Source organism: Camelina sativa, chromosome 17 (genome assembly GCF_000633955.1).
Source record: "Camelina sativa cultivar DH55 chromosome 17, Cs, whole genome shotgun sequence".
Lineage (NCBI taxonomy): Eukaryota > Viridiplantae > Streptophyta > Magnoliopsida > Brassicales > Brassicaceae > Camelina > Camelina sativa.
The window spans coordinates 8354486-8380158 of record NC_025701.1 but is presented as its reverse complement, the minus strand read 5'-3'; the positions used below and the strand labels follow the sequence as shown (position 1 = coordinate 8380158).

General features: G+C 33.9%; 5 protein-coding genes and 1 long non-coding RNA gene across 11 annotated transcripts; 4 read left to right on the top strand and 2 right to left on the bottom strand.

Annotated features, from left to right (window-relative positions):
• On the top strand, window positions 390–2956 carry LOC104756150 (laccase-1-like). Its single transcript, XM_010478681.2, has 5 exons — window positions 390–613; window positions 741–892; window positions 1007–1251; window positions 1412–1540; window positions 1639–2956. Exons 1-5 carry the CDS (start codon window positions 506–508, stop codon window positions 2754–2756), a joined length of 1752 nt encoding a protein of 583 aa, XP_010476983.1. The 5' UTR covers window positions 390–505; the 3' UTR covers window positions 2757–2956.
• LOC104756149 (GDSL esterase/lipase ESM1-like) lies at window positions 3047–4946 on the bottom strand. 2 transcript variants are annotated; one of them, XM_010478678.2, is made up of 5 exons: window positions 4527–4946; window positions 4252–4364; window positions 3963–4163; window positions 3629–3881; window positions 3047–3454 (listed from the first exon to the last, which is right to left on the bottom strand). In XM_010478678.2, exons 1-5 carry the CDS (start codon window positions 4753–4755, stop codon window positions 3339–3341), a joined length of 912 nt encoding a protein of 303 aa, XP_010476980.1. In that variant the 5' UTR covers window positions 4756–4946; the 3' UTR covers window positions 3047–3338. The 2 variants fall into 2 exon arrangements, with proteins under 2 accessions (XP_010476980.1, XP_010476981.1); XM_010478679.2 differs by having other exon boundaries at window positions 3047–3451.
• Window positions 7665–10277, top strand: LOC104756146 (protein MOTHER of FT and TFL1). Its single transcript, XM_010478676.2, has 4 exons — window positions 7665–7954; window positions 8564–8625; window positions 8766–8806; window positions 9741–10277. Exons 1-4 carry the CDS (start codon window positions 7760–7762, stop codon window positions 9962–9964), a joined length of 522 nt encoding a protein of 173 aa, XP_010476978.1. The 5' UTR covers window positions 7665–7759; the 3' UTR covers window positions 9965–10277.
• On the bottom strand, window positions 10171–13690 carry LOC104756148 (exonuclease 1-like). Its single transcript, XM_010478677.2, has 11 exons — window positions 13537–13690; window positions 13391–13427; window positions 12977–13151; window positions 12772–12850; window positions 12294–12338; window positions 12067–12216; window positions 11857–11971; window positions 11674–11774; window positions 11477–11574; window positions 11288–11380; window positions 10171–11120 (listed from the first exon to the last, which is right to left on the bottom strand). The coding sequence occupies exons 1-11, from the start codon at window positions 13612–13614 to the stop codon at window positions 10352–10354; spliced, it is 1740 nt and encodes a 579-aa protein (XP_010476979.1). The 5' UTR covers window positions 13615–13690; the 3' UTR covers window positions 10171–10351.
• On the top strand, window positions 19024–19620 carry LOC109130220. The gene is made up of 2 exons (XR_002036319.1): window positions 19024–19074; window positions 19213–19620. It is a non-coding gene; the product is annotated as an uncharacterized LOC109130220 (long non-coding RNA).
• On the top strand, window positions 21413–25238 carry LOC104756145 (uclacyanin 1). Of its 5 annotated transcripts, none has more exons than XM_010478675.2 (9): window positions 21413–21751; window positions 22009–22076; window positions 22508–22618; window positions 22708–23129; window positions 23436–23681; window positions 23763–23832; window positions 24014–24144; window positions 24300–24451; window positions 24541–25238. In XM_010478675.2, the coding sequence occupies exons 5-9, from the start codon at window positions 23586–23588 to the stop codon at window positions 25010–25012; spliced, it is 921 nt and encodes a 306-aa protein (XP_010476977.1). In that variant the 5' UTR covers window positions 21413–21751; window positions 22009–22076; window positions 22508–22618; window positions 22708–23129; window positions 23436–23585; the 3' UTR covers window positions 25013–25238. The 5 variants fall into 5 exon arrangements, 4 of the variants coding, with proteins under 4 accessions (XP_010476977.1, XP_010476976.1, XP_010476974.1 ...); XM_010478674.2 differs by having other exon boundaries at window positions 23424–23681; XM_010478672.2 differs by having other exon boundaries at window positions 23421–23681.

Here is a 25673-nt window from a genome sequence, read left to right as displayed (position 1 = left end):
TAAAGATGATAATACGATCAAAAATTTATAAAAGTAGTCGTTACAAAAAAATGTTCGGACTAATAGATAAAAAGGTTAGTTAACTAGCTAGGTATGCCTTAAAAACAAGAAAAAGGCTTAGTTTATAAGATGATCGTTTTAGTGGTACTATATTATTTAGAAGCAGTGAATTAAATCCATTTGAGATGAGACTCTACGAGAGATTTGAAATCTTTCAAAAATATATAAAATAACTGGCTCACTTTTTTTTTGTACGTGGTACACTCACCTACCGATCCAATAATGTAAGAAAACTTACCGGTTATTATTCATTTCCTTTTTTCTCCTTGCAAGACGATATTTTTTGGAGAAAAATATAGGTACTTTGACAGAATTATGTATTAAAAGTAGAAAGCAAACCCCCAATGTGATCCTATATAAAGAACCTCCACAACAGCTAACTTGATCAATAATCATATAGCTAGCTAAGTAAAAAAAAGAAGCTAGATCGATCAGTATTCTATAAATGAAAATGGAGAATTTAGGGTTTCTAGTGATTTCGACCTTTTTGCTTCTATTTGCAACTCTTCTCCCTCATTCTTCGGCGTCAACCATCCGCCGATTTCACTTCAATGTAAGCAATTTTAGTTTCACTCAGTTTCTTGTTTTTGACACCTACACTTATTTTTGTTACTATTCATTTATACAATCAGTCATAACATTTTCAATATGATCTTACAGTTTTTTTTTTGGTTTTTTAGGTCGAATGGAAGAAAGTAACTCGATTGTGCCACACGAAACAACTTTTAACGGTGAACGGACAATATCCAGGACCGACGGTGGCGGTACACGAAGGTGACACCGTAGAAATCAAAGTGACTAACCGGATCGCTCACAATACAACTATTCATTGGTAAAAATTTATATATAACAACAACATTTCATGCATGCATAAACTTAAACACTTACTTCTCTCTGTGAGTTGATAAATTTTATCGATTTATTTGGGGTTTGTGATTGCGAGTAGGCATGGTTTAAGGCAATACCGAACCGGTTGGGCAGATGGACCGGCTTACATAACGCAGTGTCCGATAAGATCGAAACAATCATATACATATAGATTTAAAGTGGAAGATCAAAGAGGCACACTCCTTTGGCATGCTCATCACTCATGGCAACGCGCCTCTGTCTACGGCGCCTTCATCATCTACCCGCGGAAGCCTTATCCCTTCTCCGGCAGCCACATCCAATCCGAAATTCCCATTATACTCGGTATACAAAATATAACTTTATTTGTTTGTCTTTCTTTTCCATTAAAATATTGTAAGTGAGAAACAAAACTATGCCCAATAGCAGTAATGATCATTTAACTAATATATTATTTATTGCACACGATGTAAAATGAAAAACATATGTGAAAATGTTGTTGTAGGTGAATGGTGGAATAATGACGTCGACTTAGTGGAGAAGGAGATGCTCAAGACCGGAGGCGGGCCTAACGCTTCTGACGCATACACCATTAACGGGCTTCCCGGCCCACTTTATCCTTGTTCTACTAAAGGTCCAACAATTTCTCCTCTCAACCGATGATTTTTAAATTCTAATTCGGATAGGAGTCAATTCCGGTCCGTTTCTCACTGATTATGAGATTGTGCGCAGATACTTTCACGGCGACCGTAGACGCCGGAAAAACCTACATCCTCCGCATCATCAACGCAGCTCTAAACAGCGAGCTCTTCTTCGCTGTATCGAATCACACACTAACCGTCGTCGAGGTCGACGCGGTTTACACCAAACCGGTTGAAACCAAAGCAATCATGATCGCTCCGGGTCAAACCACCACCCTCCTTTTCCGCACCAACCAACTCTCCGGCGGAGAGTTTCTCATCGCCGCGACTCCTTACGTCACTTCCGTCTTCCCATTCGACAACTCAACCACCGTCGGCTTCCTCCGTTACACCAAACCGGAAAAAAATTCCGAAATCACACGGCGGAGACGGCGATTAACGGCGATGTCGTCGACAATCGTCGATGCTCTCCCGAACATGCTGGACACGAAATTCGCGACGAGATTCTCCGATAACATCAAGAGCCTCGGATCGGAGGAGTATCCATGTAAAGTCCCGACGAAGATCGACAAGCGCGTGATCACCACGATCAGTCTCAATCTCCAGAACTGTCCGTTAAATCAGACCTGCGGAGGTTACGACGGGAAGAGATACTTCGCATCCATGAACAACGTCTCCTTCGTTAGACCTCCGATCTCGATCCTCCAGAGCTACTACAAGAAACAGAGCAAAGGAGTGTTCTCACTCGATTTCCCTGAGAATCCGCCGAACAGATTCGATTTCACGGGAGTAAATCCGGTATCGGAGAACATGAACACCGAGTTCGGGACGAAGCTATTCGAAGTGGAGTTCGGGACGAGGTTAGAGATCGTGTTTCAGGGGACGAGTTTCTTGAACGTCGAGAACCATCCGTTGCATGTACACGGACATAACTTCTTCGTAGTGGGGAGAGGATTCGGGAATTTTGACCCGGAGAAGGATCCGAAAAGGTATAATCTGGTGGATCCGCCGGAGAGGAACACTTACGCGGTGCCGACGGGAGGATGGGCGGCGATTAGGATCAATGCGGATAATCCTGGAGTTTGGTTTATTCACTGTCATTTAGAACAACATACTTCTTGGGGATTAGCTATGGGTTTTATCGTTAAGGATGGACCTCTTCCTTCACAGACTCTGCTTCCTCCTCCTCATGATCTTCCTCAGTGTTAAAACAAAGTAGTGTTCTATCATATCTGTTTTTAATTAGGGTTTTTGGTTTTAAATTTTGAGTGTTTAAATGTTAAAATTTGTTATGTTTAAAAGGCTAGGATGGTGTACAACAACATATGCAGTCTACTGTGTCTATGTGTGTAAGTTAAGATCTTTGGTTTTTTTGGTAGAAAAAGTGGAGGTTGGCTATTACTAACGCATTTGTTTGGCATTGAATGCTTGGTTGGTTTTACTTGTGACGACTGACGAGACTATAGGCATAACGGTGTTTGAGACGGGTTCTGTGACAGTCTACTATAGAACTTCTGTCCTTCTTTCTTACTTCCCAAGGAATATATTCTCCTCGATTGTCTACAGAGCTGTGCTTGAGTATATTGTCTCTTCCTCGGTTGACATGGATTAAGAGTGAAGACTTATGATAATAATGGACCGGTGGACCGGCTTGCATAACACAATATCCAATAAGATCGAACGATTGATTGATCTAGTAAATTTCGATCGATTTAACAACAACAACAAAAACTTCCCCGATACGGGGTAATATTGTTTATCTCGATTTCTGATTGTGTTGTATAGTCGTCTTTAACCATCAGTTGTGATGCTGGAATTGTTTGGTTGCCAATACTCACGCATAGGCTCGTTAAAAGGATAGACAATGAGCTCACGAAGGGTCATAGGCTGAACGACATAAAACCCTGCTTAATTATAGTGTTTATATACTCCATTAGTTTTATATATGGAACAAGTCAACTACATGGTTTTGACCTATATTTGTTTGTCCGATTTTATTTGTTTTCTTTAAGTTTACAACCAAATAAAATCAATTGTCGTAATTAACTGTATAGTTGTGGCTGGATGACAAGATGACTTACTGTAGTTGAGATTCCTACGTGTCCAACGTAGAACGGCGTTGTAGAAATCGAAGATGGTGAATTGTAAACCGGGGGATTTTTTAGCAAGGTCGTTCAACATTGGACCAATCTTCTCATTGTGTTGTTTGGCCAGATTGTTGAGCGGCTCGTGACACTCGCTGCCTGTCTTATATTCTTGTCTCGATATTGGTAGGCAACCCAATGGTGCTAACAATTGAATGGCAAATTTACTCGCTTTTAAAGAGTATAGGAACTGCAAATATTATAAGTGTTAATTTATATCGTAAATGTATAAAAATTAACGTGTAATCATATATATCAACAATGTACGTACGTTGATGTCGTTCTTCAATTGGTTAATAGTGGAAATGACAAAAGCTTGCTGAGCAGAGGCGTCTGCATTGGGTTTGCTCTTGGTAAAGTTTAAGTAATCTTCTGTACCAATGTAAATCATAAACAATGACTTTCCAATGAAATCGTCCGTCCAGTTTGATTTCATACTTCTAAATTTATCCACTTGCTGAGTTAGTGTCATCTACATATATACGTACAATTATATACTTGTAAGAAATTTAAATTAGTAATAAAAGTTTCGAAAGGAAATTAATTAACTGAGGGCTTACGAATGTTCCGGGAAGAATAGAAGCATCGGCGACAGCAAAACTGGCTCCACGTGAAATATCAACGCCAGGTTTAAACGCTGGTGGGATCTCTTTCGTAATGCCCATGAATTCAGCTATATCACCAAATTTATTTATTTTTTATTTTATTTTTTAAAGAAAGATAGTTAGTAAGCATTGGTGTTCAAAAGAAAAAGAAAAAGTTATTAAGCATTGATTTCTCAATAATATACAAAATAGCTACAAGTATGGGACAATGTTGCCATCAGAAAACTTGCCATTAGGGTCATCTCGGGATTTTCCATATGGCCATTTGCTTTGGGGAGGATTTTGGTTTTCGGTGAGAAACAATTTGTTTCCAGCGTCAAAGTAGGAGTCTCCGAAAGTGAACAGTCCTACCACTGGAATACCCTCGCCGCGGTTGGTATCAACAATAACCTGATTATGGAAGATGGTTAGTACCAATAATGCCCCAAGAAGAGTGACCAGATTACAGTTCCCTGACATTCTAGCTTATTAGTATATGCCATAGATGGAGATGACACTGGACTTATTAATATATACGAGTTCTTATAATCTAGTGATTGGTTGCACACAAAAAAAAAAAATCTAGTGATTGTTGTTAAAGAGCATGAACATATTTTACGCCTTCAATTAGTCCTTTTGAAAAAGAAGCTTTAGTGGCGTGTTTGCTTTAACCTCCTGATTATTCGACGCGGTTGGTTGCAAATTGTTTGTATATGAGATCCGAACCAAATATTTATTATAAATAAAACTAATTGGCATGATAAGTACGGCTTCTTTTGAATAATGTAAACCAAACTGATACTTAAAAGTAGTGGTTTTAAAACATGAAGGCACTTTAAGGGTGTGGTTTGTCACACGATCCATGACATAAGCAAGAGTAACATTCGATTTCTGTTTCAATCATCTTCTATTTCTTTCAAAGAAAATAAACAATATATAACTGATGCTTTAAATGTAAATAAGTATTATGGTTGATTAAATATTATTACTTTCAACTAAAAAAAATCAAGTGATTGTTTTTGAATAGATGGTTTTGGTTTTGGCGCAATCGTGGTTTAATGTCGTTTTGTTACAAGAACTTCTTCTCTATTCAAGTGGCTTATGGAGACATTGCTTCTTGAACAATAATTATGGCATTCGATGCAGCTCCTCCTCTAAGATGTGAGAGTTCGTGTATATGCATAATGTAATTGACAGAGTTAGTAGAATTTTGGGCAAGATTGAACGAGATTAGGTTCCCAATACTCTGTTTTTATTTTGTTCTAATAATTGTGAGTCTCCCTACTCCTTCTGCGATATGTTGTCTCGATGCGATCATCCTAACATATTTTCTTTATTCTTACTTGTGAGTTGTGTGTGACCGTGTACATGAGCTCCAAAAACCTATAGTATATGATTTTAATAAGAGTTACCACCAGTAGAAATTAATTTACCAATCGAGTACCACAAGGAACTTCCACGTGTAGAGGATGATCCTTCCTAACCGACGGCAGAAATGATGTCACGTGGCACGATGAACAAAAGGGATCGTGGGTAACAGCTGAGACGAAGATACGACACGTATCATAATTGTGGATGCAAAAGAGTTTGAAATGGCCTATGCATGGCTTATAGGTTACACTAATCCGACCAAATCCTTCTTTTAACCTTTTCCTTCAGTTTCTTCTTCCTCTCTAGCTCGCTCATTATAACCAAGGCCAAAACTGTATATTGTACTTGATCCGAAAACATTAAATTTGCTATTAATGAGTACTAAACTTACTTATCTCTCAACATTTAGTTCTGTTGTTTTACTCATTATAGGAAAGTAAAATATATTTTCATTCTCACGGTAATTTGTATCAAAACATTTTGATCGATGTTCTATAATGTACTGATATTTTTTTTTATGCTTTTGATTAATACTGATCATGATTGGACCGACCATAGATCATAAGACACGAGTGGACTGTCATGATATATTTTTACCATTGACGACAAAATAGATGATAGTTTATTTGGTTATTTACTTTCAACCAAAAATTTTACTTTTTCTGATTCACAATAAGTATCAAGTTGTAATATTGTTTCACAAAAAAAATTATTTTAAGATTTAATCCTACAGTTTAGAATTAAATCTCTTTTATATCATTAATATATTAATTTATGAATTAGAAAGAATACATTTTAGTGTATATATAGAAAGTATGGTAAAAATTTACATAATTTTTTTAATTTATATGAAAATGTCAAAATAACACTCTTTGTAATACAAATGGAGTTTATACTTTTCTATAATACTATCATAACATTAAAAAAATATAATTTCATATTAACTTTTTAATTTGATAAATACAAAAAAAATTATGCGGAAAATCCGCTACACGTGATTACACATCTAATTAACGACAAAATTTGTTAAAAAAAGTAACGCTTCACATAATAATCCAAAAAGAAGAAAATAACGCCTCACGATAGTTTCTTTATTTTATTTTTGTTATTATAAAAATATTACACATTACATTTATACGTTACATAAACAGAGAAATTTTAAAATATATTTAATATATTCTTATGTAACGTATAAATGTAACGTGTAATATTTTTATAAACACTCATAATTTGTAAAGTTTATATATAGAAATTTTATTCTTTCTATGGTTAACAGAGAAGTTATTGTTAAAACAATAAAAAGTTTGTATTGTGCGTTTTACTGCGCTGCAATAGATATTTCGTAAAATGTTAAAAAGAAAACATCGTAAGAAAATCAATTAATATTGTTTCAGTATAAACTAGTTAAAATAATTTAACGTCGAAATAAATATCGAAAAATGAATGTATCGCCATCGTGGTTTATATANCACATCTAATTAACGACAAAATTTGTTAAAGAACATAACGCTCACATAATAATCCAAAAAAGAAGAAAATAACGCTTCACAATAGTTTCTTTATTTTATTTTGTTATTATAAAAACATTACACGTTACGTTTATACGTTACGTAAAAATATATACTATATATACTCCAAAAATAAAATATGTCTCACTCATAATTTTTTAAAGTTTATATATAGAAATTTTGTTCTTTCTATAGTTAACAGAGAATTTAACAATAAAAAGTTTGTATTGTGTGTTTTACTGCGCTGCAATAGATATTTCGTAAAATGTTAAAAAGAAAACATGGTAAGAAAATCAATTAATATTGTTTCAGTATAAACTAAAATAGTTATAATAATTTAACGTCGAAATAAATATCGAAAAATGAATGTATCGCCATCGTGGTTCATATTCATTGTATTTGTCCGAGGCTCTTATTAAATATTTTCCTGATGTAAGGAAAAAAGTATTTTTTACCATTTTGTTTTTTTGTGAAAGGATTTTCTATATAAACCATCACATAGATGTCCATCCGAATTCGGACATGCGATATAAACAAAACAAGGATTCTTTTAAAATAAGAATCTCTCTCTCTTTCTCTCTCTATATCTCCCTCTCCGTGGTTCGATGGCAGCTTCTATTGATCCTTTGGTGGTCGGAAGAGTGATCGGAGATGTGTTGGACATGTTCATCCCAACCGCCAATATGTCTGTCTACTTCGGCCCCAAACATATCACTAACGGATGCGAGATCAAACCCTCCACCACCCTCAACCCTCCAAAAGTCAACATCTCCGGCCATTCCGATGAGCTTTACACTCTCGTATGTATCCATTTTCTCACATCTATTCATTTATGTACTAATAAACATATATGTGTGTACATATATATGCACATGCGTTACATGCTTCCTTTCCATCATGATCATGGTCTCCGTCATCATTATTGTAGAAACATGCATGCATATATTACTTCAGCACCATTTTTAAGATGTCCAATGCATTCGAACACAATCTCTATATATATATAATTTTTTTCTATGATAAACTTCAAACATGTATATTTTTAAATAGAAGTGTTTTGCTATGATAAACTTTCAAACATGTATTATGTATACATATTGAAGCATGAAGCATCTATCTGGAATCTATTTTCTTAATACATTAGATATACTAAAAAACAAACGTTGAAGTGCTATACTACTTTACACATACTGGTACATTCACATAGATGTTGACGTACGTAAATTTTATATTAACATAGATAGGTGTAAATATCAGTGAGTTTCTAATACATACTTAAATGTGTTAGTCACGGTTTAGCTGAAATTTTGATTACAATAATAACGTTTAATTGTTTGAGCTAGACGACGTGTTGCATGTGTTAAAATTTCATTGGCCATCTGTAAATGTAAATATTTCGATGCATGCAGGTGATGACCGACCCGGACGCACCTAGCCCAAGCGAGCCGAGCCTGAGAGAATGGGTCCATTGGTGCGTACAAGTGACGCACTCTTGTTTTTTGTTTTGACATCAACGTGAACAATTTATTAGTCTTATAACGGATAAATAAGGGTAAATCAACACTATTATTAGTCTTAGCAAAAAATAACACTATTATTTTTTATTTCCAGGATTGTCGTGGATATTCCCGGTGGCACCAACCCCTCAAAAGGTATGAAAAATATCAAAGCTAAGTTCTCGATTTTGAAAACAAAACTCAAATTGCTTCTTAGGATATTCTATTACGTTAATATCTTTGCTACAGTTATAACTCCTGAAAGTGAACAGATTCTTACAACAGTGAACAGATTTATTGCTTCTTTCTTTTTTTTTGTTAAAAAACAGGTTTATTGCTTTCTATTTTAATTTGCTTGCATTATAGATAAAGTGACGTTAGTGTGCAAGGCATTAAGAAAATGTAGTGATAGTTAATTATGTCCATGATAATGTGTTTAGATCTAATTGACTATCCGTTACACTAATTTTTATATTATTCATTAAATCATATTATCTTCGGACCGTGGTGCTTTCGGTTTACATATGAAATGAATATTATAAGAATAAACATAAGTTGATTAGAGAACAACGACTTCAGTATGGCACGATGTCGATTGGTCGAAAACAATATACCTAACTCTCTCATAAGTTGCTTATGTTATATAATTTTAGTAGGCAATAGCCAAGTTTTATCCTGCGATATATGACATTGGCAAACCAAACATAATTCAAATTCAAATACATTATTCTTGAAGAAAGATGAACCCAGTTAGTAGTTTACATCAGTTTTTAACTATATAGGTTTAGTTTATCTATAAGGCATATCACTAGTTAATATTCCTGTGTATCAAGCTATGTCCCACAGTTGCGACATGTGGTGTCCTCTCAAACCAACATCTCATGTTTGTCCGTACGTGTACATTGATGTATCTCGACTAAACAACGTACACATGTCATCTAATAAAAAACCTTAAACACCACAAAACACAAAAATGAATAAAGGAAGCCGTCTTGTACGAGACGAGACTTTCTCTAGTGAAAACAGTTATATTGCTTAATTTATTTTTATTTTAGTTACGATGAAAAATATTTCATGTTTTGAATTTCAGGAAAGGAGATACTTCCTTACATGGAACCAAAACCACCAGTGGGGATTCACCGTTACATATTTGTACTCTTCAGGCAAAACTCACCGGTGGGTCTGATGGTGCAGCAGCCGCTGTCACGAGCCAATTTCAGCACCCGAATGTTCGCCGGACATCTCGATCTTGGTCTACCTGTGGCCACTGTCTACTTCAACGCCCAAAAGGAGCCTGCTTCACGCAGGCGCTAGTACAAGCAACAAACAAATACCATCTGCTGCAAATGAGCCCAAAATCCGGAACTTTCTGGTTTAAAAACCAAAAAGAGCCTTTACCTATATATATAAACCAGAGCGGACAAAAATGTGGGTTAATATGTCAAACCACATTTTCTATTAGTCCGGTTGTAGCTATAGCCTATACTAAGCAATATAGCCATGAAACAATATGTGTCTATCCGGTTATACCTATAATCTATATTTGCAGATAAATATGTGTACCCTCCTTTTATTTTCCATATGATGGAATTATGGAGTTGCTTGCTATAATATATGGTGTTCGTCTCTTTATCTTTTAATAAATCATATATTAAAGAGTTATGTTGAAGCTAAGAACAGATTACAAACCAAAAATAACGACTATAATCGTTGAAAGAAATCTAATATACTGTGTTTCTTCTTAATTGTAGTCTTCTTGCTCTCTGAACTTCTACAGTTTGTTTTCACTTTGAAACTCTCCGTTCTAGGTTTTGCTCCACGAACTCTCTTTGTTGTAATGTTCACATGGTTTTGAATTTCCACTATATCTTCTTCTGTTGCTTCGAATGTTTCCTTCTCTATGTTCTTCTCCGAGTCTTGTTTGCTTCCAGAGTCTTCAAGCTTGGACAAATCGATCATTACCTCTTCTTTATCAATTGCAAAATCGTGTTCGTTATAGTTTGGTGAAGAAGAAGACACATCCATTGCTGGGCTTTTGGTCACAAAAGAATCCTTAAGGTCTTGCATACCATACTCTGCGCATTCCAGATTGATTTCATCTGTCTTTCTTATTTTGAACGGGTTGTTGTCTGGATTGAGTGAGGGATTGCTGGGCCGGATAACCTTCTGATCCCTGTTAGGCTGAGAAAGCAGTTTGTGTAGATCTGAATCTTGTTTGGAAAACTTTGTCTCCTTCAGAACATTGTCTAGATCGATCATAGCCTCATCTGCATTCCTTTTGAGCTCTATTCTTTCCTCATTTTCAGACAAAGAACATAACAAAAAGGAGCTTCTCTTTTCCTGTTCCTTGAATGATGGAGCAGGCGCCTCTAACTGTCTCTTAGACACCGGAAAGCGGTTGAAAGCCTCCATGGTTATGGGATCAACATTTCCTTCAGCAATTGCAGCAGCAACAGATGGTGACAAATCTCTGATGAGTTAGATGTGTCAAGGTGAACAAAACTGCATAACAGCCATGTGAAGATGTGATGAATGATACTGGACTTGCATTATTGCGTTTCAGAATGGTTAATGCACTGATTTATAATATTATAAGAGAAAGTTCAAAATATTTAGGAAGGAAATGAAAAAGGATACGGTCCCAGGAACTCAAGTTGTTCAACTGGTAAACTCAGGAGGTTCTGAGAGAGGGGTTTCAAGTGCTTGAGCTTCTTAGCCTCAAAGTCATATCTGCAACATATTGAATCAAAGGAAATTTTAGTGTGAAACATAAAAGAATGGATACTACTATACTAGCAACACCTAAGTGAGACAAGAGTTACTTACATACGAGCATGCTGAAAAACTGAAACTGCTTCTGCAAAAGAGCTGGAGTAATCATCAGGAAATAGTTTGCCCTTTTTCGTCTTGAGAACTGACAAAACCTGTAATACAGTATTGTTCCCACATTCAAATGTCTTAGGCTTTTTGCTTAAGTGATGGGAGAAAGTATCAAGCAATCATAGGAGAAAGTAAATGCTTACGCGTTCTACACTCTGGTACTTGGAGATGAATGCATGAGCTCTTGAAATGCCAACACCAGGAACCGAGGGGAGAAAATCACATCCCGCTAATACGCACATTGCTGTAAAGAGACCAGACCAAGAACAGTCATCAACAATGCATCGAAGTATGTTGGGAAGATTACATAATAATATAATACTAACCAGTGAATAGCTCTTGATCAAAATTCTGGAAAGAAGGCTTTTGATCAACGGCTTGGAAAACATTATCAAGAATTAGTTCCTCCCCTTTACCATACCGGTCCATCTTAAAGATTACCTTTTACCAAACAAATGTTGGGGAAACATATCATACATTGCTCTTAAAACACTTATAATGAACTCTGTTTATTTTTGAAGTGAAAAAAATCTTACAGCTTTGCAGCCATATGCAAGTAAATCGCTGTCCTCAGTTATAACAGCAGCAATCCCACCTTGTTCCAATTCGAGGCTGGATAGGTAAGCTAGCTGAGCATCAGCCTCATATGGAGCTACAATAAATTCGACGTTCTCTGATTTCAGAACCTGTGAAGTTGTTAGGGTCTAAACAAAGTCCATATTACCATAAAGAAAATATGCTCAAGTTAATAAACAATCCATACCTGAATCAATTGATGAGCCATGGATGATGTTACACTAACAGCTCTCTGCATATAGTGATGCAAATGGGCATGAGCTCACACAATATCATAGTCTCGACCAAATTCTATTAGCAGAGTACAGGATCAATTACTGACAAAACACACAAATCAACACAGCAATAATTTGTAACTAGACTTCAGAATCAAGATGAACATGTTATGTTTGATTGACTCAAATTCAGACGCAAAAAAAACGGATAAAGAGAAAAACTGAGTAGTAATAATATGTGCTTCCTAGTGAATCCCAAACTAGTCCCAAAGCTTTCATAGCTAGAAACTCTAACGGCAAACAGTTACATAACTCAAAGATATAAGCCATTGAAATGAAAAGAGCTAAGCACCTGAAAAAGCTCAGTAGCTAGCTGCTAATTAGAGCAACTCAAAAGGCAGACAGTTATACAAGTTATAGAATAAAGCAATTGAAATAAGAAGTAAGCACCTGAAAAAGCTCGGTGGCAGCTCCGACATTCCCTTCCTTAAGCTTAATCATTGCAGCGTCAAAGTTCGCCTTTCGCTTCCTGGTAATTAAAATCAAAGCCAAACGATTAGTTATAATGAGAAACGTTCATTAAGGAAAATGAAACAAAGAAGATATGAAAAAACAAGAGAGAGCGAGAGAGAGAGAGAGAGAGAGAGAGTTTTGCCTTTGACGTTCATCACCAGTGGCAGCCTTGCAAGGCATATGACCACCATCGAGAACAACGACAGGGATGATCTCATAGTGTTGAAGAAGGTTGACTCTGTGCATGAAGTAATCAATGTACCTCAGCTTCTTCTTGCCATCAGTATCTAAACATAGCTCCATACTACATGAGTATGCTGTAGAAATAGAACAAGAATCCAATTAAGTCATGAAATTTACAAAACCACTCGATTTCTAAAGTATCAGCTCGAAAACGCATCAATCAGTTTCCACATGCGAAATATCCATTAGTTTTGTATTCATTGCAATTTCAAGGTTTACTAACAGATTAAAAAAAAAAAAAAATATATATATAGCATTTTTATTTGGACCAAGCACGAAATGAAGAGGTGATTGAAGAGAGCAAGAAGCTTACCTCCTTTGTGAAGCCATGAATATGCATCGATTCCCACCTGGAATGTGTTAAAAATGCATTATTTAAAAACTTGATTTTTTTAAATTTTAATGGAGATTTTACCAACCCAGAATGAACGATTAACGGAAACACAAATCGAAAATTACTCGTTTCCCGGCGTATTTCTGGATGTGAATGGGAAGGATGTAAGGTTTCATGAACCTGAGAAGATCCTTGATTCCCATTTCCCCCTTTCTCCTTATCTTCTTCTCCTTTTTGTTTTTTTAGGGTTCTTGAGTATTTTTCTTTTATCTTGTATTTTTTTTTTTTTTTTTTAAATCTCCGGTCTCGCTAGCTTCCGAGTGAGTAATTAAAAATAAAAATTAAAAAACACAAGTTAAAAAATATAACCTTGGCGCGAAATGCCAATGGCGGGAGTGAATCAAAATACGACAAATGCCACGTCAGCAGTAAAAGAGGCTGTTCGACTATCCCCACTATACCAGTTTTCGCGACAAGAAGCAACAACTGTTGAGAGTTGCAATCTCATCATCTGTAGATTTCCAAAAAGACGAAGAGTGTTATAGACCAACATTATGTTTAGTACTTTCATATTAGTTTGTTCATTCGTTGCAGGTGCTCAATTATTTTGTAATTTCAAANTTTTTTTTTTTTTTTTTTTTTGTCAAGGATCATATTAGTGTATGATTTCAAATTATTCATATTTTTAGATTTAACCTGTAAATCATAAAATGTAACTAGGTATTAGTCCACACATTGTGTCGTTGCATGCATAATAAGTTTTATTATATTTCTGAAGTTTTGTTAAAATAAAATATTTTTTGAAAGAAAGATTTTTCTTTTTTTTTCTACTAAAATATGAATCTCAGAATTTCTTATAGCAATGATGTGCAAGTTAAACCCTACACTTGTATCAACAATTTTAGGTATGGTTATTTATTATACAAAGTTTAAAATATATTAATTTTTCTATAGAACAAAAATTAACAAATGCTACAAAAAAAAAATATTACAAATTGATAAGTTATATTAATATAAATAATAATACAAAAATTCAAAACATTTTCCTAATATGAGTGAAACTATGTTTATTATGTTTTATAGATGTCAAAAATTGATTTAAAGAGTTTTTCTTAATGTCATTGTAAACATAAGACTGTAGTATAGTAAAATTGAATCAAATAAAAATTATCCAAAAATTTAGTAACTACGTATAAAATTATTGTGTATAAAATATTCCTCATTTCAAAGTTTAAGCAATATAAATATATATATATATATATGACTATAAGTTTAGCTAACCCAAATAATTAGAAAATATTAAAATTTAACAAGAAACATTTTCTTTTGAAATATTAATAAATTAGTGGGAGGAATGAATGTAAAATTATTGGGTACGAGTTACATTTGAGTTAATGTAGAGTTAAATGGAGTTACATGCCTTTAAAAGTGAATTAATTATAAATAAACATTTTAATTTGTTTTGACTTAAAAGAAAAGGAATACCAAATGGCCCAATCAAAATTTAAACTTACACATAATTTGGTTGTTTTGTTGATATAAATTCAACACTCACACATAATCTTTCAAATTAAAAATATTACTTTTGAAGTGACAAATTAAATTAGTTTTCTTATAAAATTATATGAACTTCAATCTAAAGATATTTTTGAAACAACAAGGATAACTTCTATCTTTTTGTTTTTTGTTTTTGTTTTTCACTCATCAATTTAATTTATAGTGCTAGATCTCATACTAATGGTTTCATCTTTGGATGATTTAGTTAAATGGTATTATATTATATTATTTTATTCTTTTGTGATCATTTTTCATTTTGCTTAAATCAATAAGACCAAATTTTGTTAATTAAATTCTTTTTGTTTTCAAAAACCTCAAATCTTAAAAAAAAAGATAAATATTATATTGATCTTTACAGATTTATCAATTGAATCACAAAACAAAATAGACTTTGTAAAGTAAAACCTCTATAAATTAATAAAGTCGGGACCAAGAAATTTTATTAATTTAGAGAGGTTTTAATTTATCGATAAATTAATTATTAATTTATAGAGAGACTTTCCTAATTTGGTAAAAAATATTAAAAATAAGATTTAATCTTTTTAACTAATATTTTTATAAAATTAATACAATAAAAATAACAATTATCATGTTTTGAATATAGCACTTAAAGATTTTTATATAGTAAAAATATTAAAAATGAACTCTAATAAAAATAAATGTGTAGATATATACATATATTTTGATAATTTTATATAATTATTAATTTATATTATTGATGGGACCATATATTTACAAAGGCGTTTCAAAAAAATTATTATCTTATTATCTTATCAAATAGTGTCCAAAATTACACTAGTCCCACCTTGGGACCGGAGAAATTTATTAATTTATAGAGATTATTAATTTATCGAGTATTAATTTATAGAGGTTCTACTGTAGAGCTAATAGACTTTACAAAACAAAATAGACTTTATAAATAGATAATTATATTTGATCTTTAAATATTATTATATTGATCTTTATAAATTATTAAAAATAATATATGAATATGTGAGATATCCAGAATACATAATAGAGACTTAGAGATGAATCTTTTCAACTTTATGACCTTATTGTGTAGTTAATATTGACCGACTCTTGTACTCTAGTATAACTTTTCCAGACAGTTGCAAAAAATAGAGTTTTCTAGACATTTTTAACATTATGTCGCCTAAATATCATTATGCTCTATAGTTTTCACCACTAATTTAATAAAGTAAAAAAAAAAATAGTGTTCAAATTTCATATAGTTTTTGAAATCGAGCTGTTGTAACTTGTGGCACAAAGAAAGTATGTAAACTTGATTGAAATGGGAACCGCAACACAATCATCAAGGATATGTTCTGACCAATAGAGTATCCGTCTTAATAAAAATTCAATCGTGTCAGAGGTCCACAAGGGTGTGAACACATCACCAGGAGAATACCAACCATCCTTGCTATGCCATGGCACAAAGTCATGAAAATCACCGGAACATTGGAGTCATAGTTGGTATTGAGGTTCTGCCGGAAAGCACTATGTGAGTTATGCAAAGGCATCCAGGCATCCAGATTTAGAAGAAAAAAAAGAAAACGAAAAACTGACGAACCTCAATCTCGTTAGGAACTTGTTAAGACACTACAAAAAAATGATTGATTTACATCATTTATTTTATTTATTTGTATCAATTTTAAATGATGCAAAAATAATTTACATCACTTTAATAAATGATTTACATTTTGTTGATGCAAATAATTTGTATTAATTGAGATAAATATTTGCTTCAATTAATAAAATTGATGCTCATTTACATCAATTACAAAAAATGATGTAAGTCTTACATCATTTTTACTAAATTGATATAAAATATTTGAATCATTTGTCAAAACTAATGTAAAATATTTATATCATTTAAAAAATTGATGTTAAATTAAACATTATAATAAATAATATGAATTTTTTTTCCTGAGTAATATTTAATTATTTATAACTTCCAATCGTTTTTTTAGTATATTCGTAACTAGAATCTTTAAAATAAATTAACCTGACAAAAACAAACTTAAATAATTATGTGATTCTAAGGCTTAATATATGGAACCAGTTAAATTAGAAATAGGTAAACTAATTTGGTATTTATAAAAGATATTGTCTCATCAAAGCTTAAGAAGTCTCTGATGTGGGATACTAGAACTTCTACTTCACAAACGAAAAAAGTATATTATTAAATATACACAATTATCAGCAATATATAAAAATAAGTAACTACACTTTAGTTTATTAATTCTCTCTTTGATTACAAATTGGCTTATTCCAAATAAAATAAATCATACGGTCAATAATCAATTCATCATACAACTTACTTGATGATGATGAATAAGAATCCTTAATAATCCAACGAAAATGAAGATACAACTTTTTTTTTGGGCAAAAGAAAATAAAGATACATCTAGGTTTGTTTTGTTTAGCTGATGATCTGCTATAATTTTTGATTGATCAACTTTTCAATTTTTATCTTCTAATAACATTTATTCTTTTTGAAATATATATGTAATTTTTAAATGATATTAATATATTTATTTAACATCAGTATTAAATGATGTAAATTTTGTATCGTTTTAAAAAATGATTTTATACCAAATATGAATAAATACATCAATTATCTAAATGATGTAAATTTTTATTTTAAATTGGTTTTTCAAAAGTGATACAATATAATAGAAACTGAATCAATTTTAACTAATTAATGTCAAATTAGATAATTATAATATCATTTAAATTAATTGATGCTAAGTTGTATATATTTACTTTACTTATCAATAAGTAATTGCATCACTTAGTCTTGTGATACACGTTAATGATACAACCGACTCTTTTTTTTTTTGTAGTGAGAACAGTGACTCCTTCTAGACTTCCACAGCCACACTGCATGGAAACAAGAAAAATCAAAACCTATGGTTTGAAAATGACACTCACATATCCTGAAAGTGAGTTGTTTGAGAGCTTACGTAACGTATCCAGTTGTATTCGAGTACCTTGATACTGATCTTAAGAAATTCATCAAATCGCAAAGCCCTAAGGGCATGTTTATCGGAGGTTCATAGCTAAGGTTTTTAGAGTTTTGTGACAAAAAAATAAATCAAAAGAAAACAAAAAACAGAAGAAGCTCTCTTATATAATAGACTCAAATCGTTTATAAGAGACGCTACGTGTCTTTATTTTGTTGGCGGACAGAATAATACAAGACGGAATTTTTTTTTTTGAGACAATTAATTTCTTTCTCTCTTTCCTCTTTCTCTCGCGATCAGATTGAGGCTTCGATCTAAATTTGTGAATTGTGATCTAAAGTTTCGATTTTTATATAGGATTCGTATGCTACTCAACCTGAGATTCAGCTAATGAGATTTGCTGATTACTTTGGGAGAGCACTCTCTGGTGTTTCATCTGTGCAGTTTCCATGGGTGAAAATGTTTAAGGAGTCTCCTTTGTCTAAGCTGATCGATGTGAGTGTTATATAATTGACAATGTTTGAGGTTTGTAGAATCCAAGTATAGGTTTAGGTTTTAATGAATCTGAGATTTGGTTTTCTTGGTGTGTTAATAGGTTCCGTCCAGTTGAGGCTCTTGGACACTTTGTGTTGTGGGCGTTTGATTGTATTCTCACAGATTTGGCAGCTCAACAAGGTGGTTTGAGGGTGCACAAGATGCTTCTTCCAAATCTCAGGTTTGTTTGCATTCCTTTTTTCGATATGAAGTGCTCACGGCATTTGTTTACATTGCACTGGCTTTAATTATTCTGGATTACAAGATTTCATTGAGGATGCCATGTTTTTTACTGTGTATATAGGTTGGCTTGAAGATGCTGCGTATTTTGCTGCTATTGACAATACTTTAAATGCATACAGGTGATCCAAATGCTATTTCAAAAGTTCATGGAAGAGAAGACATAAACTACTTAGATGGCTTGACCAACAACGCAAACCTGCAGTTTTCGAACTTGATGTAAGCTTGTGTGATCAGAGAAGTGAAACTATGTTCTGTTAAAACTGTTCTTCTCTGCTACTAAACCCGTTGTGTGATTTGTCTAATGACAGGTATGATGCTACACCTTCAGATTACATTTCCATGATAATCACAGATTATGGCATGGTAAGATTAATCATCGCCTCTAAAAACATAGCATTAGAGTCCTCAAGTCGCATCCTTAAACAGAACTCATGCAACACAGTTTCTCAGTTCATTCAGAAGCTCAAACCATCGAACACTGACCATGTTTTCTTTTTTCAGGTACCTCCCACAAGTGTTCCTGTCATCGTGAGAGAATATCAGAAAGAATACTTGCTTGTCTAAGCAACAAAGCTCATTTTTGCGAAAGCTCTTCTTCTCCAACCCTTTCCTCTAGCTCAGGCTCTTCTCGTCACAACCCCGCATAGAATAACTACCGGCACTGCTTCCCTCATCCGCTTCTTTTCCTGAGTATCAGATTCATTTTTTTTGGCCTTGACATGTTTTTCGAAACTTTTTTGACTCTGTGAAGAGTGCGATTCCATCATCCGCCTCTTCGGGAAAATTTTATTGGTATCGGTGATGTTTTTCTTTTGTCTGTGATGTATGAGTGAGGCTTCTTATTCTCCATCTTCTCATGGAGGTTGATACAAATCTTTCTCAGATTCTATGCCAATTGTTTTTTTGTTTCTCAGATTCTATGCCAATTGTTTTTTTGTTTCTTAGATTCTATGCCAATCTTTCTCAGAGGCTTTCATGTGTTATCATGAAGACTCAATTACATCACAATTATATGCACCGGCGTAAAATCACTTCAAAAAAGACTCAATTACATCACAATTTGTCTCTAAAAGTAACAATGTTTTGATAGGTCGAAATGTTAAAAGAGATCTTTTTGAGGTTTCACTCTATTGCAGTGTAAGATGAACAAATTTCTTCAAGTTCTTTGTACCTTGAAATGACTTGTATGCTAACATTGCTGTATATTTGGGCAAAATTTGGAGCAAATCAGTATTAAAATAAATCAGTATGAATTGTACTTCTATTGTAATATGTATTAATGTTTTTATTATGTTTTGTATGTTTGAAAATTTTAAAAAATGGAATATTTTCTAATTTTATAAAATTTTAAATGCTTACACATTTATACCACTTCTATTCTATTTAAAATTTTAAAAAACAATATTTTCAAAAATAAAAGACCCAAAATAAGAACTTACCAATAAATGAGAAAATTTTATCTAAGAGATCATGGGTTCTTATATTCCAAACAGTACACAATTAATTCATAAAAAATTTAAGAACTCCCCTTACTCCAACCCACCGATAAACATGCTCTAAGGCCATCATTAACGGGGGATCAGTTGGGGTGTTCCAAGCCCGTTTAAAACATAAAAATAATGAATAGTGGACTTAGATCGATTTTTTGGGTCTACATGTAGATCAGTTTGAAGCCCAGTTCTCATGAACGTGTCACCNTTGTATTTTTCTAAATTTTTAATTTTGATAAAATTTATTATGTTGCCACATAAATTTATTTTATTTATGAAAAACATACAAGATAAATAACAGTCAATATTAAAGTTTTAACAGTTAAAGTTTCTACAGCAAAAGTCTCTACAGTCAAAGTTTTTACAGTCAAAGCAGCTACAGCCACAAGTAACAGTCGTTACCAAACAGGGCATCGCAAGTGTTCCTCGCAATAGTCGTGTTTTCTTGTAGTGAACCAACATTTGTTACATTATAAATTATATTAAAAAAAGACATTTTCTATAAATAATTAACTTTTAATTCTTAAGCCACTCATATTTAAGGTTCACCAATAGAAGGAGAAAACTAATATACATAGTTAGTGACCCACCTACTATGGAGCAGCGAACCTTCGATGTAATTTATCTATGTTACATGCAGAGGTTGAAGCTTTTAGTTTGGACGATGAAGTATATGATTCGTGCGGGCAATGGAGACGTAGTTTTACTCACCAACTACTCATACCTGGTGAAGAGGTGTTTTCTCCTTCCGAATGGCTGGTCTTCTCAATTTAATTGGACGAGATCAAGTGTGAAAAGGAAGAGTTCTCTACTTTTTATTTTTATCTTATCTCTCCTAGTGCAAATGCTAAAGCGAATTTATTGGCATAAAAATTTTGTACCAAACCGTGCTATCTTAGTTTTGTAAACACTTTTTCTTTAAGTTGACTTCCTTTGAGCTAATCTATTAAACCTGTTGACAAAATAAAATATATAATATACATAAATAGTGAGGTTTTTAAATTAAACTAATATTAAATTTAATGTTAATTTAAAGTTAAAAGACCCATTAAAGACTGGTTAAGGCCATCATTAACGGGGGATCAGTTGGGGTGTTCCAAGCCCGTTTAAAACATAAAAATAATGAATAGTGGACTTAGATCGATTTTTTGGGTCTACATGTAGATCAGTTTGAAGCCCAGTTCTCATGAACGTGTCACCACGTGATACGCTGCGTTTTTTTGCGGAAGACCCAAAATTATTTCATTTCTGTATCTCTTCCAAATCGAGACTAGGGTTTGCGACGAAAGAGAGAAAACGGCGACAGCTTCCTTTCCTTCATCCTCGCCGTAGAAACACCAAAATCTTCCGTCTAAACCACCCAAATCGAGAGCTATTGCATGGTGAAATCGATCTTTGCTAAGGTTTTCCGAGGAACCGATCTTTGCTAACTTCTCATCTTATGTCGACTGATATCTCCGGCGATTTGATGGTTTAGTCGAAATCTTCTAGCCGACCCATTGTCTAGTCGTCTCCTTTGTCTGGCATAGATCATCTCCGGCGATATAGAGGTAGTCCCGTCGTTTCCCCTTTCAATCATTGTTTGTCGGATGTTTCATCGATTTAGGGCAAAATTGAATTAGGTTTGGGTTTCGTAACATGGTATAGGGTTTAGATTATCTGTCAATTAACGGTTTTAATTAATCAATCATGGATTTTAGTGAGCTCTTTCTTATGACAAAATTCCGAGTGTTATATGTTGTTTATGAAATCGACCTTACACTGATTAACTTTATTTGTTTTGTTGTTTTGTTTCTGAGGCTTTTAGGCAAGATCAAGCAGAGCAAATTAAGTCAAGGACTATCAACAAACCTGCATTTGGTCGAAACTAAAAAGGTAAGTCACAAGGTTGGTGCATTGATTAGAGTTGTGTTTCGGATGTTAAGTGTAGTTGTGTTGTGGTTTGTTAAGTGTTTAGGGTTGGTGCATTGATTAGAGTTGCTTTGTAGTTTGTCTATGTTGTGGGTTGTGTGTTGTGCTTTTTTCAGTGTTGTGGTTTGAGTGGTGTTTGATGGTCTCGGATGGTTGTGTATTAGTGTTGTGTTTGTTAAGTGGTGTGGTTTGAGTGGTTTTTAAAATGGTCTCAGATGTTTCTGTAGTAGTGTTGTGGTCATGTTCTTGTTCGATTTTTGAACATGATCTTGTTTCATGGTCATGTTCGCATATGGTAATGTTTGCATATGGTCATGTTTTAGTATGATTGATGGTCATGTTTTAGTATGGTCTTGTTTGATGGTCATGTTCACATATCAAAACTTGACAAGCAGTACAAAAAGATCAGAGAAGAAGAAAAGCAGTACAGAGAAGAATGTGAGCAGAACATGTACTCCAACAATACTTCTCTGGGAGCTTAAAGGATGCTGCAAAAAGCCTTGGTGGTGAGAAACGAGTGTTCATATTGCTTGTTTCCCTTACAAAATATTCAATTGCTGACTTTGATGCTTTTTCTTTTTCTTTCTTTCTGCAGTCTGTCCGACTACACTAAAACGGATATGTAGACAGCACGGAATCATGAGATGGCCATCTCGCAAGATTAACAAAGTGAATAGATCGCTAAGGAAAATATAGACAGTGCTGGACTCTGTCCAAGGTGTAGAAGGAGGACTGACGTTTGACTCGGTAACAGGGGAATTTGTAGCAGTTGGCCCTTTTATACAAGAATTTGATACTCAAAAGAGTACTTCTTCTCAACATGAAGATGTATTATTTGTAAGAAGCCAAAGTGATATGGATCAAGGTAATTATCTTGAGACAGAGCAGATGTTTCGTGAAGCCGGTGAGCAGTTTGGACAAAGGTGACAGTGATCTGAGGTGGCTGCTCATCTGTTCTACGTTTCACCAAAACATCTGAGCGGGGCAATCATTAACTTCTTATCTAAAGTTTTGTAGGTAAGTATTAATAATTTTTTGTCCAAGGATCATTGAATTTGGTTTGTATCTTTGTTCACATTCAAGTTTTGGTCTATAGTTAATAATAAATTACATCTTTGTAAAATGTTTAAGAATATTATATTATTATATATTTATTCTAAGAACACTAAAATTAGTTCCCCCATTTTTTTAACCTATGATCTTAACAACTGATCTTACATTATTTTTACTATATATTTAATCTAAGAACACAAAAAAGTGTTACCCCATTAATGATGCCCTAAGCCCCTTGATCCTTGTTTGATCCAGAAGCTACTGTTTCAGCTCTGTAAGGGAGTCGCACACTGTCACAGAAACTTCAGCGTGATCTGAAACCAGCGAATCTTCTTCTTGTGGTAGATAAGCAACTTCTTAAAATCGCCGATCTAGGTATTGGACGCGCTTTCACTGTCCCTGTCAAGACATACACGCACGATGTCGTCACGCTCTGGTATAGACCTCCTGAAATTCTTCTTGGCACCACCCAGTATACTACTGCTGTTGACATCTGGGCTGTTGGCTGCATCTTCGGTTAGTCTCAGTTATGTTTTTGTTTCCTTTTCAATTCGTCCGTCTCTGCACTGTCTTTATTTATCTCTTGTTGTTGCACAGCTGAGATTGTCACCGGGGATGTTCTTTTCTGTGCCTACAGCGAGATTTCGCAGTTGCATTAAAAGTTCAGGTATCTTACCTTTCCACTGCTTAATTTCCTCGATCACTTGCTATGCTCTACCTACATTGGATCATTTAATGATACAACATTGTTTTGAACTCTCCTTTGTATTTGCTGAATTCATGCGATTATCTGAACCAGCCTTTGTATAGAAACAATAGTAATGGTTTTGGTTCATGGAGTGTGCTAGGAACACCAACCGAGCAGCAATGGCTGGGTGTTACCTCTCTGATTAACTGGAAATCCTTTCCAGATTGGCATCCCAAAGACCTAGCAAGTGCTATTCCATCTCTTTCGCCTCAAGGAGTTGATCTTCTCACGGTAAGTAACCCGCCTGATTCTCTTGAATATTTTGCAAAACATCTCCAAAGAAAAGATAGATTCTCTTGCTTCTGCTTCCTCTTTTTTTCCTAATTTGTTCCATCTCATTTTCTCTTTCATCTTATTGAACTTATGTGTTCCACCAACAAATGCAGAAACTGCTGAAGTTGAATCCAGCCGAAAGAATTTCAGCAAAAGCAGTTGTTGAAGTCACAAAACCCGAGTTAGATAGCTGTCAATCGGTTAAACCGCTTATAACGTTCGCTAATGGAAACTCCATTGTTCCCCTCACCACCCCTGAAAAAAGGTTAATACTCTACAAACATACAAATCATGACAATATGATTATTTTATAGCAATATGTTTTATATATTAAATCTGGATCACTTTGTCTAGGTACTTCATTTGCGGAATGCCAGGACATTGTAGCCAAGGTATGAAACTCGAGGTAAACGTTGTTCCAACCGCAACCGCAGCACCAACCGCACCGCTTCCAAACACTGTCCCATCTCTAAACGCGCCTTCACCTTCTTCTGTTCTACCTATTCAACCTCTGTTACCTCTTAACCCTGTCCCTGTTCTCTCTCCATCTTCTTCTACTCCACTTCCTTCCTCATCTCTGCCTCTCATTCCGGCACTATCTCCAGCGGCTGCAGCGGGGACATCTCTGCCCTTGTTACCAGGCTCACCAGGTAGCTCTAGCAGCAGCACAACCACCAAAACCGTCGGGACATTTCCTTCCAGTACTAATGGCCCAACGGCTGATCTTGCCGGAGCAGGCACCTCTCCGGTTGACTCCTCCTCCGCTGCGAAAACGCTTGTTTTGGGATTTGGATTCATGGTCGCTATGATGCTTCATTTGTTCTAAGTGTTTCTTTAAAGTGGAGAGAGAGATTTGTTTGCGGAGGGAAATGTCGTTTGTGTTTACTTTCTTATGTCCTTTCTTGTATATGAGACCGTGTTGTTGTTTTTTTTGGTGCTTTTTGTGTATTTTAGTATTGGCCTTATATGTATATTATCAGTTTATCCTCAAATATTACATTGTTACAATGTATACCTATAAATTGTATTTATCGTTATAATATAAATTTTTATTTTAAGTAAGTACACAAAATTTTGAAAGAATAATAAAGTTAAAAAGAAAAAGTTTCAATACATGATGTGTATTAGTATAGTTTTACATGTTTTATTTTAAAGATTTGAATGCATGAAGTAATATAAGAAACCTGAAAAAAAAATAAGTTTGTAGGTATGAATTTTTGGTTAATTGATGAAAATTTACAAAAGTATTACTTATGAAATTATGACATATAGAAAAATATTTGTAGGATCTTTTTGGATTTCTAAAAAAATTATCGATGTTAACTGATTATTTTATTGTTAAATTTAAAATACTAAAAAATATACATATTATCTCATATGATGCTCATATTATTTTTTTTATTAAAATTTTAACTCTAATCCATGAAGAAGTGAATTATGGTTTTACGATAAAACAGATAAATGTGATTACTAAATTGAGTGTCTAA

Bases quoted from the DNA above. Each gene is read 5' to 3' on its own strand.
- LOC104756150 (XM_010478681.2), top strand. From the start codon at position 506: ATGAAAATGGAGAATTTAGGGTTTCTAGTGATTTCGACCTTTTTGCTT. The intron at 614-740 runs GTAAGCAATTTT...TTGGTTTTTTAG, and splicing joins TCCGCCGATTTCACTTCAAT to GTCGAATGGAAGAAAGTAAC. The intron at 893-1,006 runs GTAAAAATTTAT...GATTGCGAGTAG, and splicing joins CACAATACAACTATTCATTG to GCATGGTTTAAGGCAATACC.
- LOC104756148 (XM_010478677.2), bottom strand. From the start codon at position 13,614: ATGGGAATCAAGGATCTTCTCAGGTTCATGAAACCTTACATCCTTCCC. The intron at 12,851-12,976 runs GCAAAACTCTCT...TTTAATTACCAG, and splicing joins ACTGGTGATGAACGTCAAAG to GAAGCGAAAGGCGAACTTTG. The intron at 12,339-12,771 runs GTGCTTACTTCT...CACTATATGCAG, and splicing joins CTGCCACCGAGCTTTTTCAG to AGAGCTGTTAGTGTAACATC.
- LOC104756146 (XM_010478676.2), top strand. From the start codon at position 7,760: ATGGCAGCTTCTATTGATCCTTTGGTGGTCGGAAGAGTGATCGGAGAT. The intron at 7,955-8,563 runs GTATGTATCCAT...CGATGCATGCAG, and splicing joins CCGATGAGCTTTACACTCTC to GTGATGACCGACCCGGACGC. The intron at 8,807-9,740 runs GTATGAAAAATA...TTTGAATTTCAG, and splicing joins TGGCACCAACCCCTCAAAAG to GAAAGGAGATACTTCCTTAC.
- LOC104756145 (XM_010478675.2), top strand. From the start codon at position 23,586: ATGTCGTCACGCTCTGGTATAGACCTCCTGAAATTCTTCTTGGCACCA. The intron at 23,682-23,762 runs GTTAGTCTCAGT...GTTGTTGCACAG, and splicing joins GGCTGTTGGCTGCATCTTCG to CTGAGATTGTCACCGGGGAT. The intron at 24,452-24,540 runs GTTAATACTCTA...CACTTTGTCTAG, and splicing joins CTCACCACCCCTGAAAAAAG to GTACTTCATTTGCGGAATGC.
- LOC104756149 (XM_010478678.2), bottom strand. From the start codon at position 4,755: ATGTCAGGGAACTGTAATCTGGTCACTCTTCTTGGGGCATTATTGGTA. The intron at 4,164-4,251 runs GTAAGCCCTCAG...GTATATATGTAG, and splicing joins CTATTCTTCCCGGAACATTC to ATGACACTAACTCAGCAAGT. The intron at 3,882-3,962 runs GTACGTACATTG...TAATATTTGCAG, and splicing joins AATTGAAGAACGACATCAAC to TTCCTATACTCTTTAAAAGC.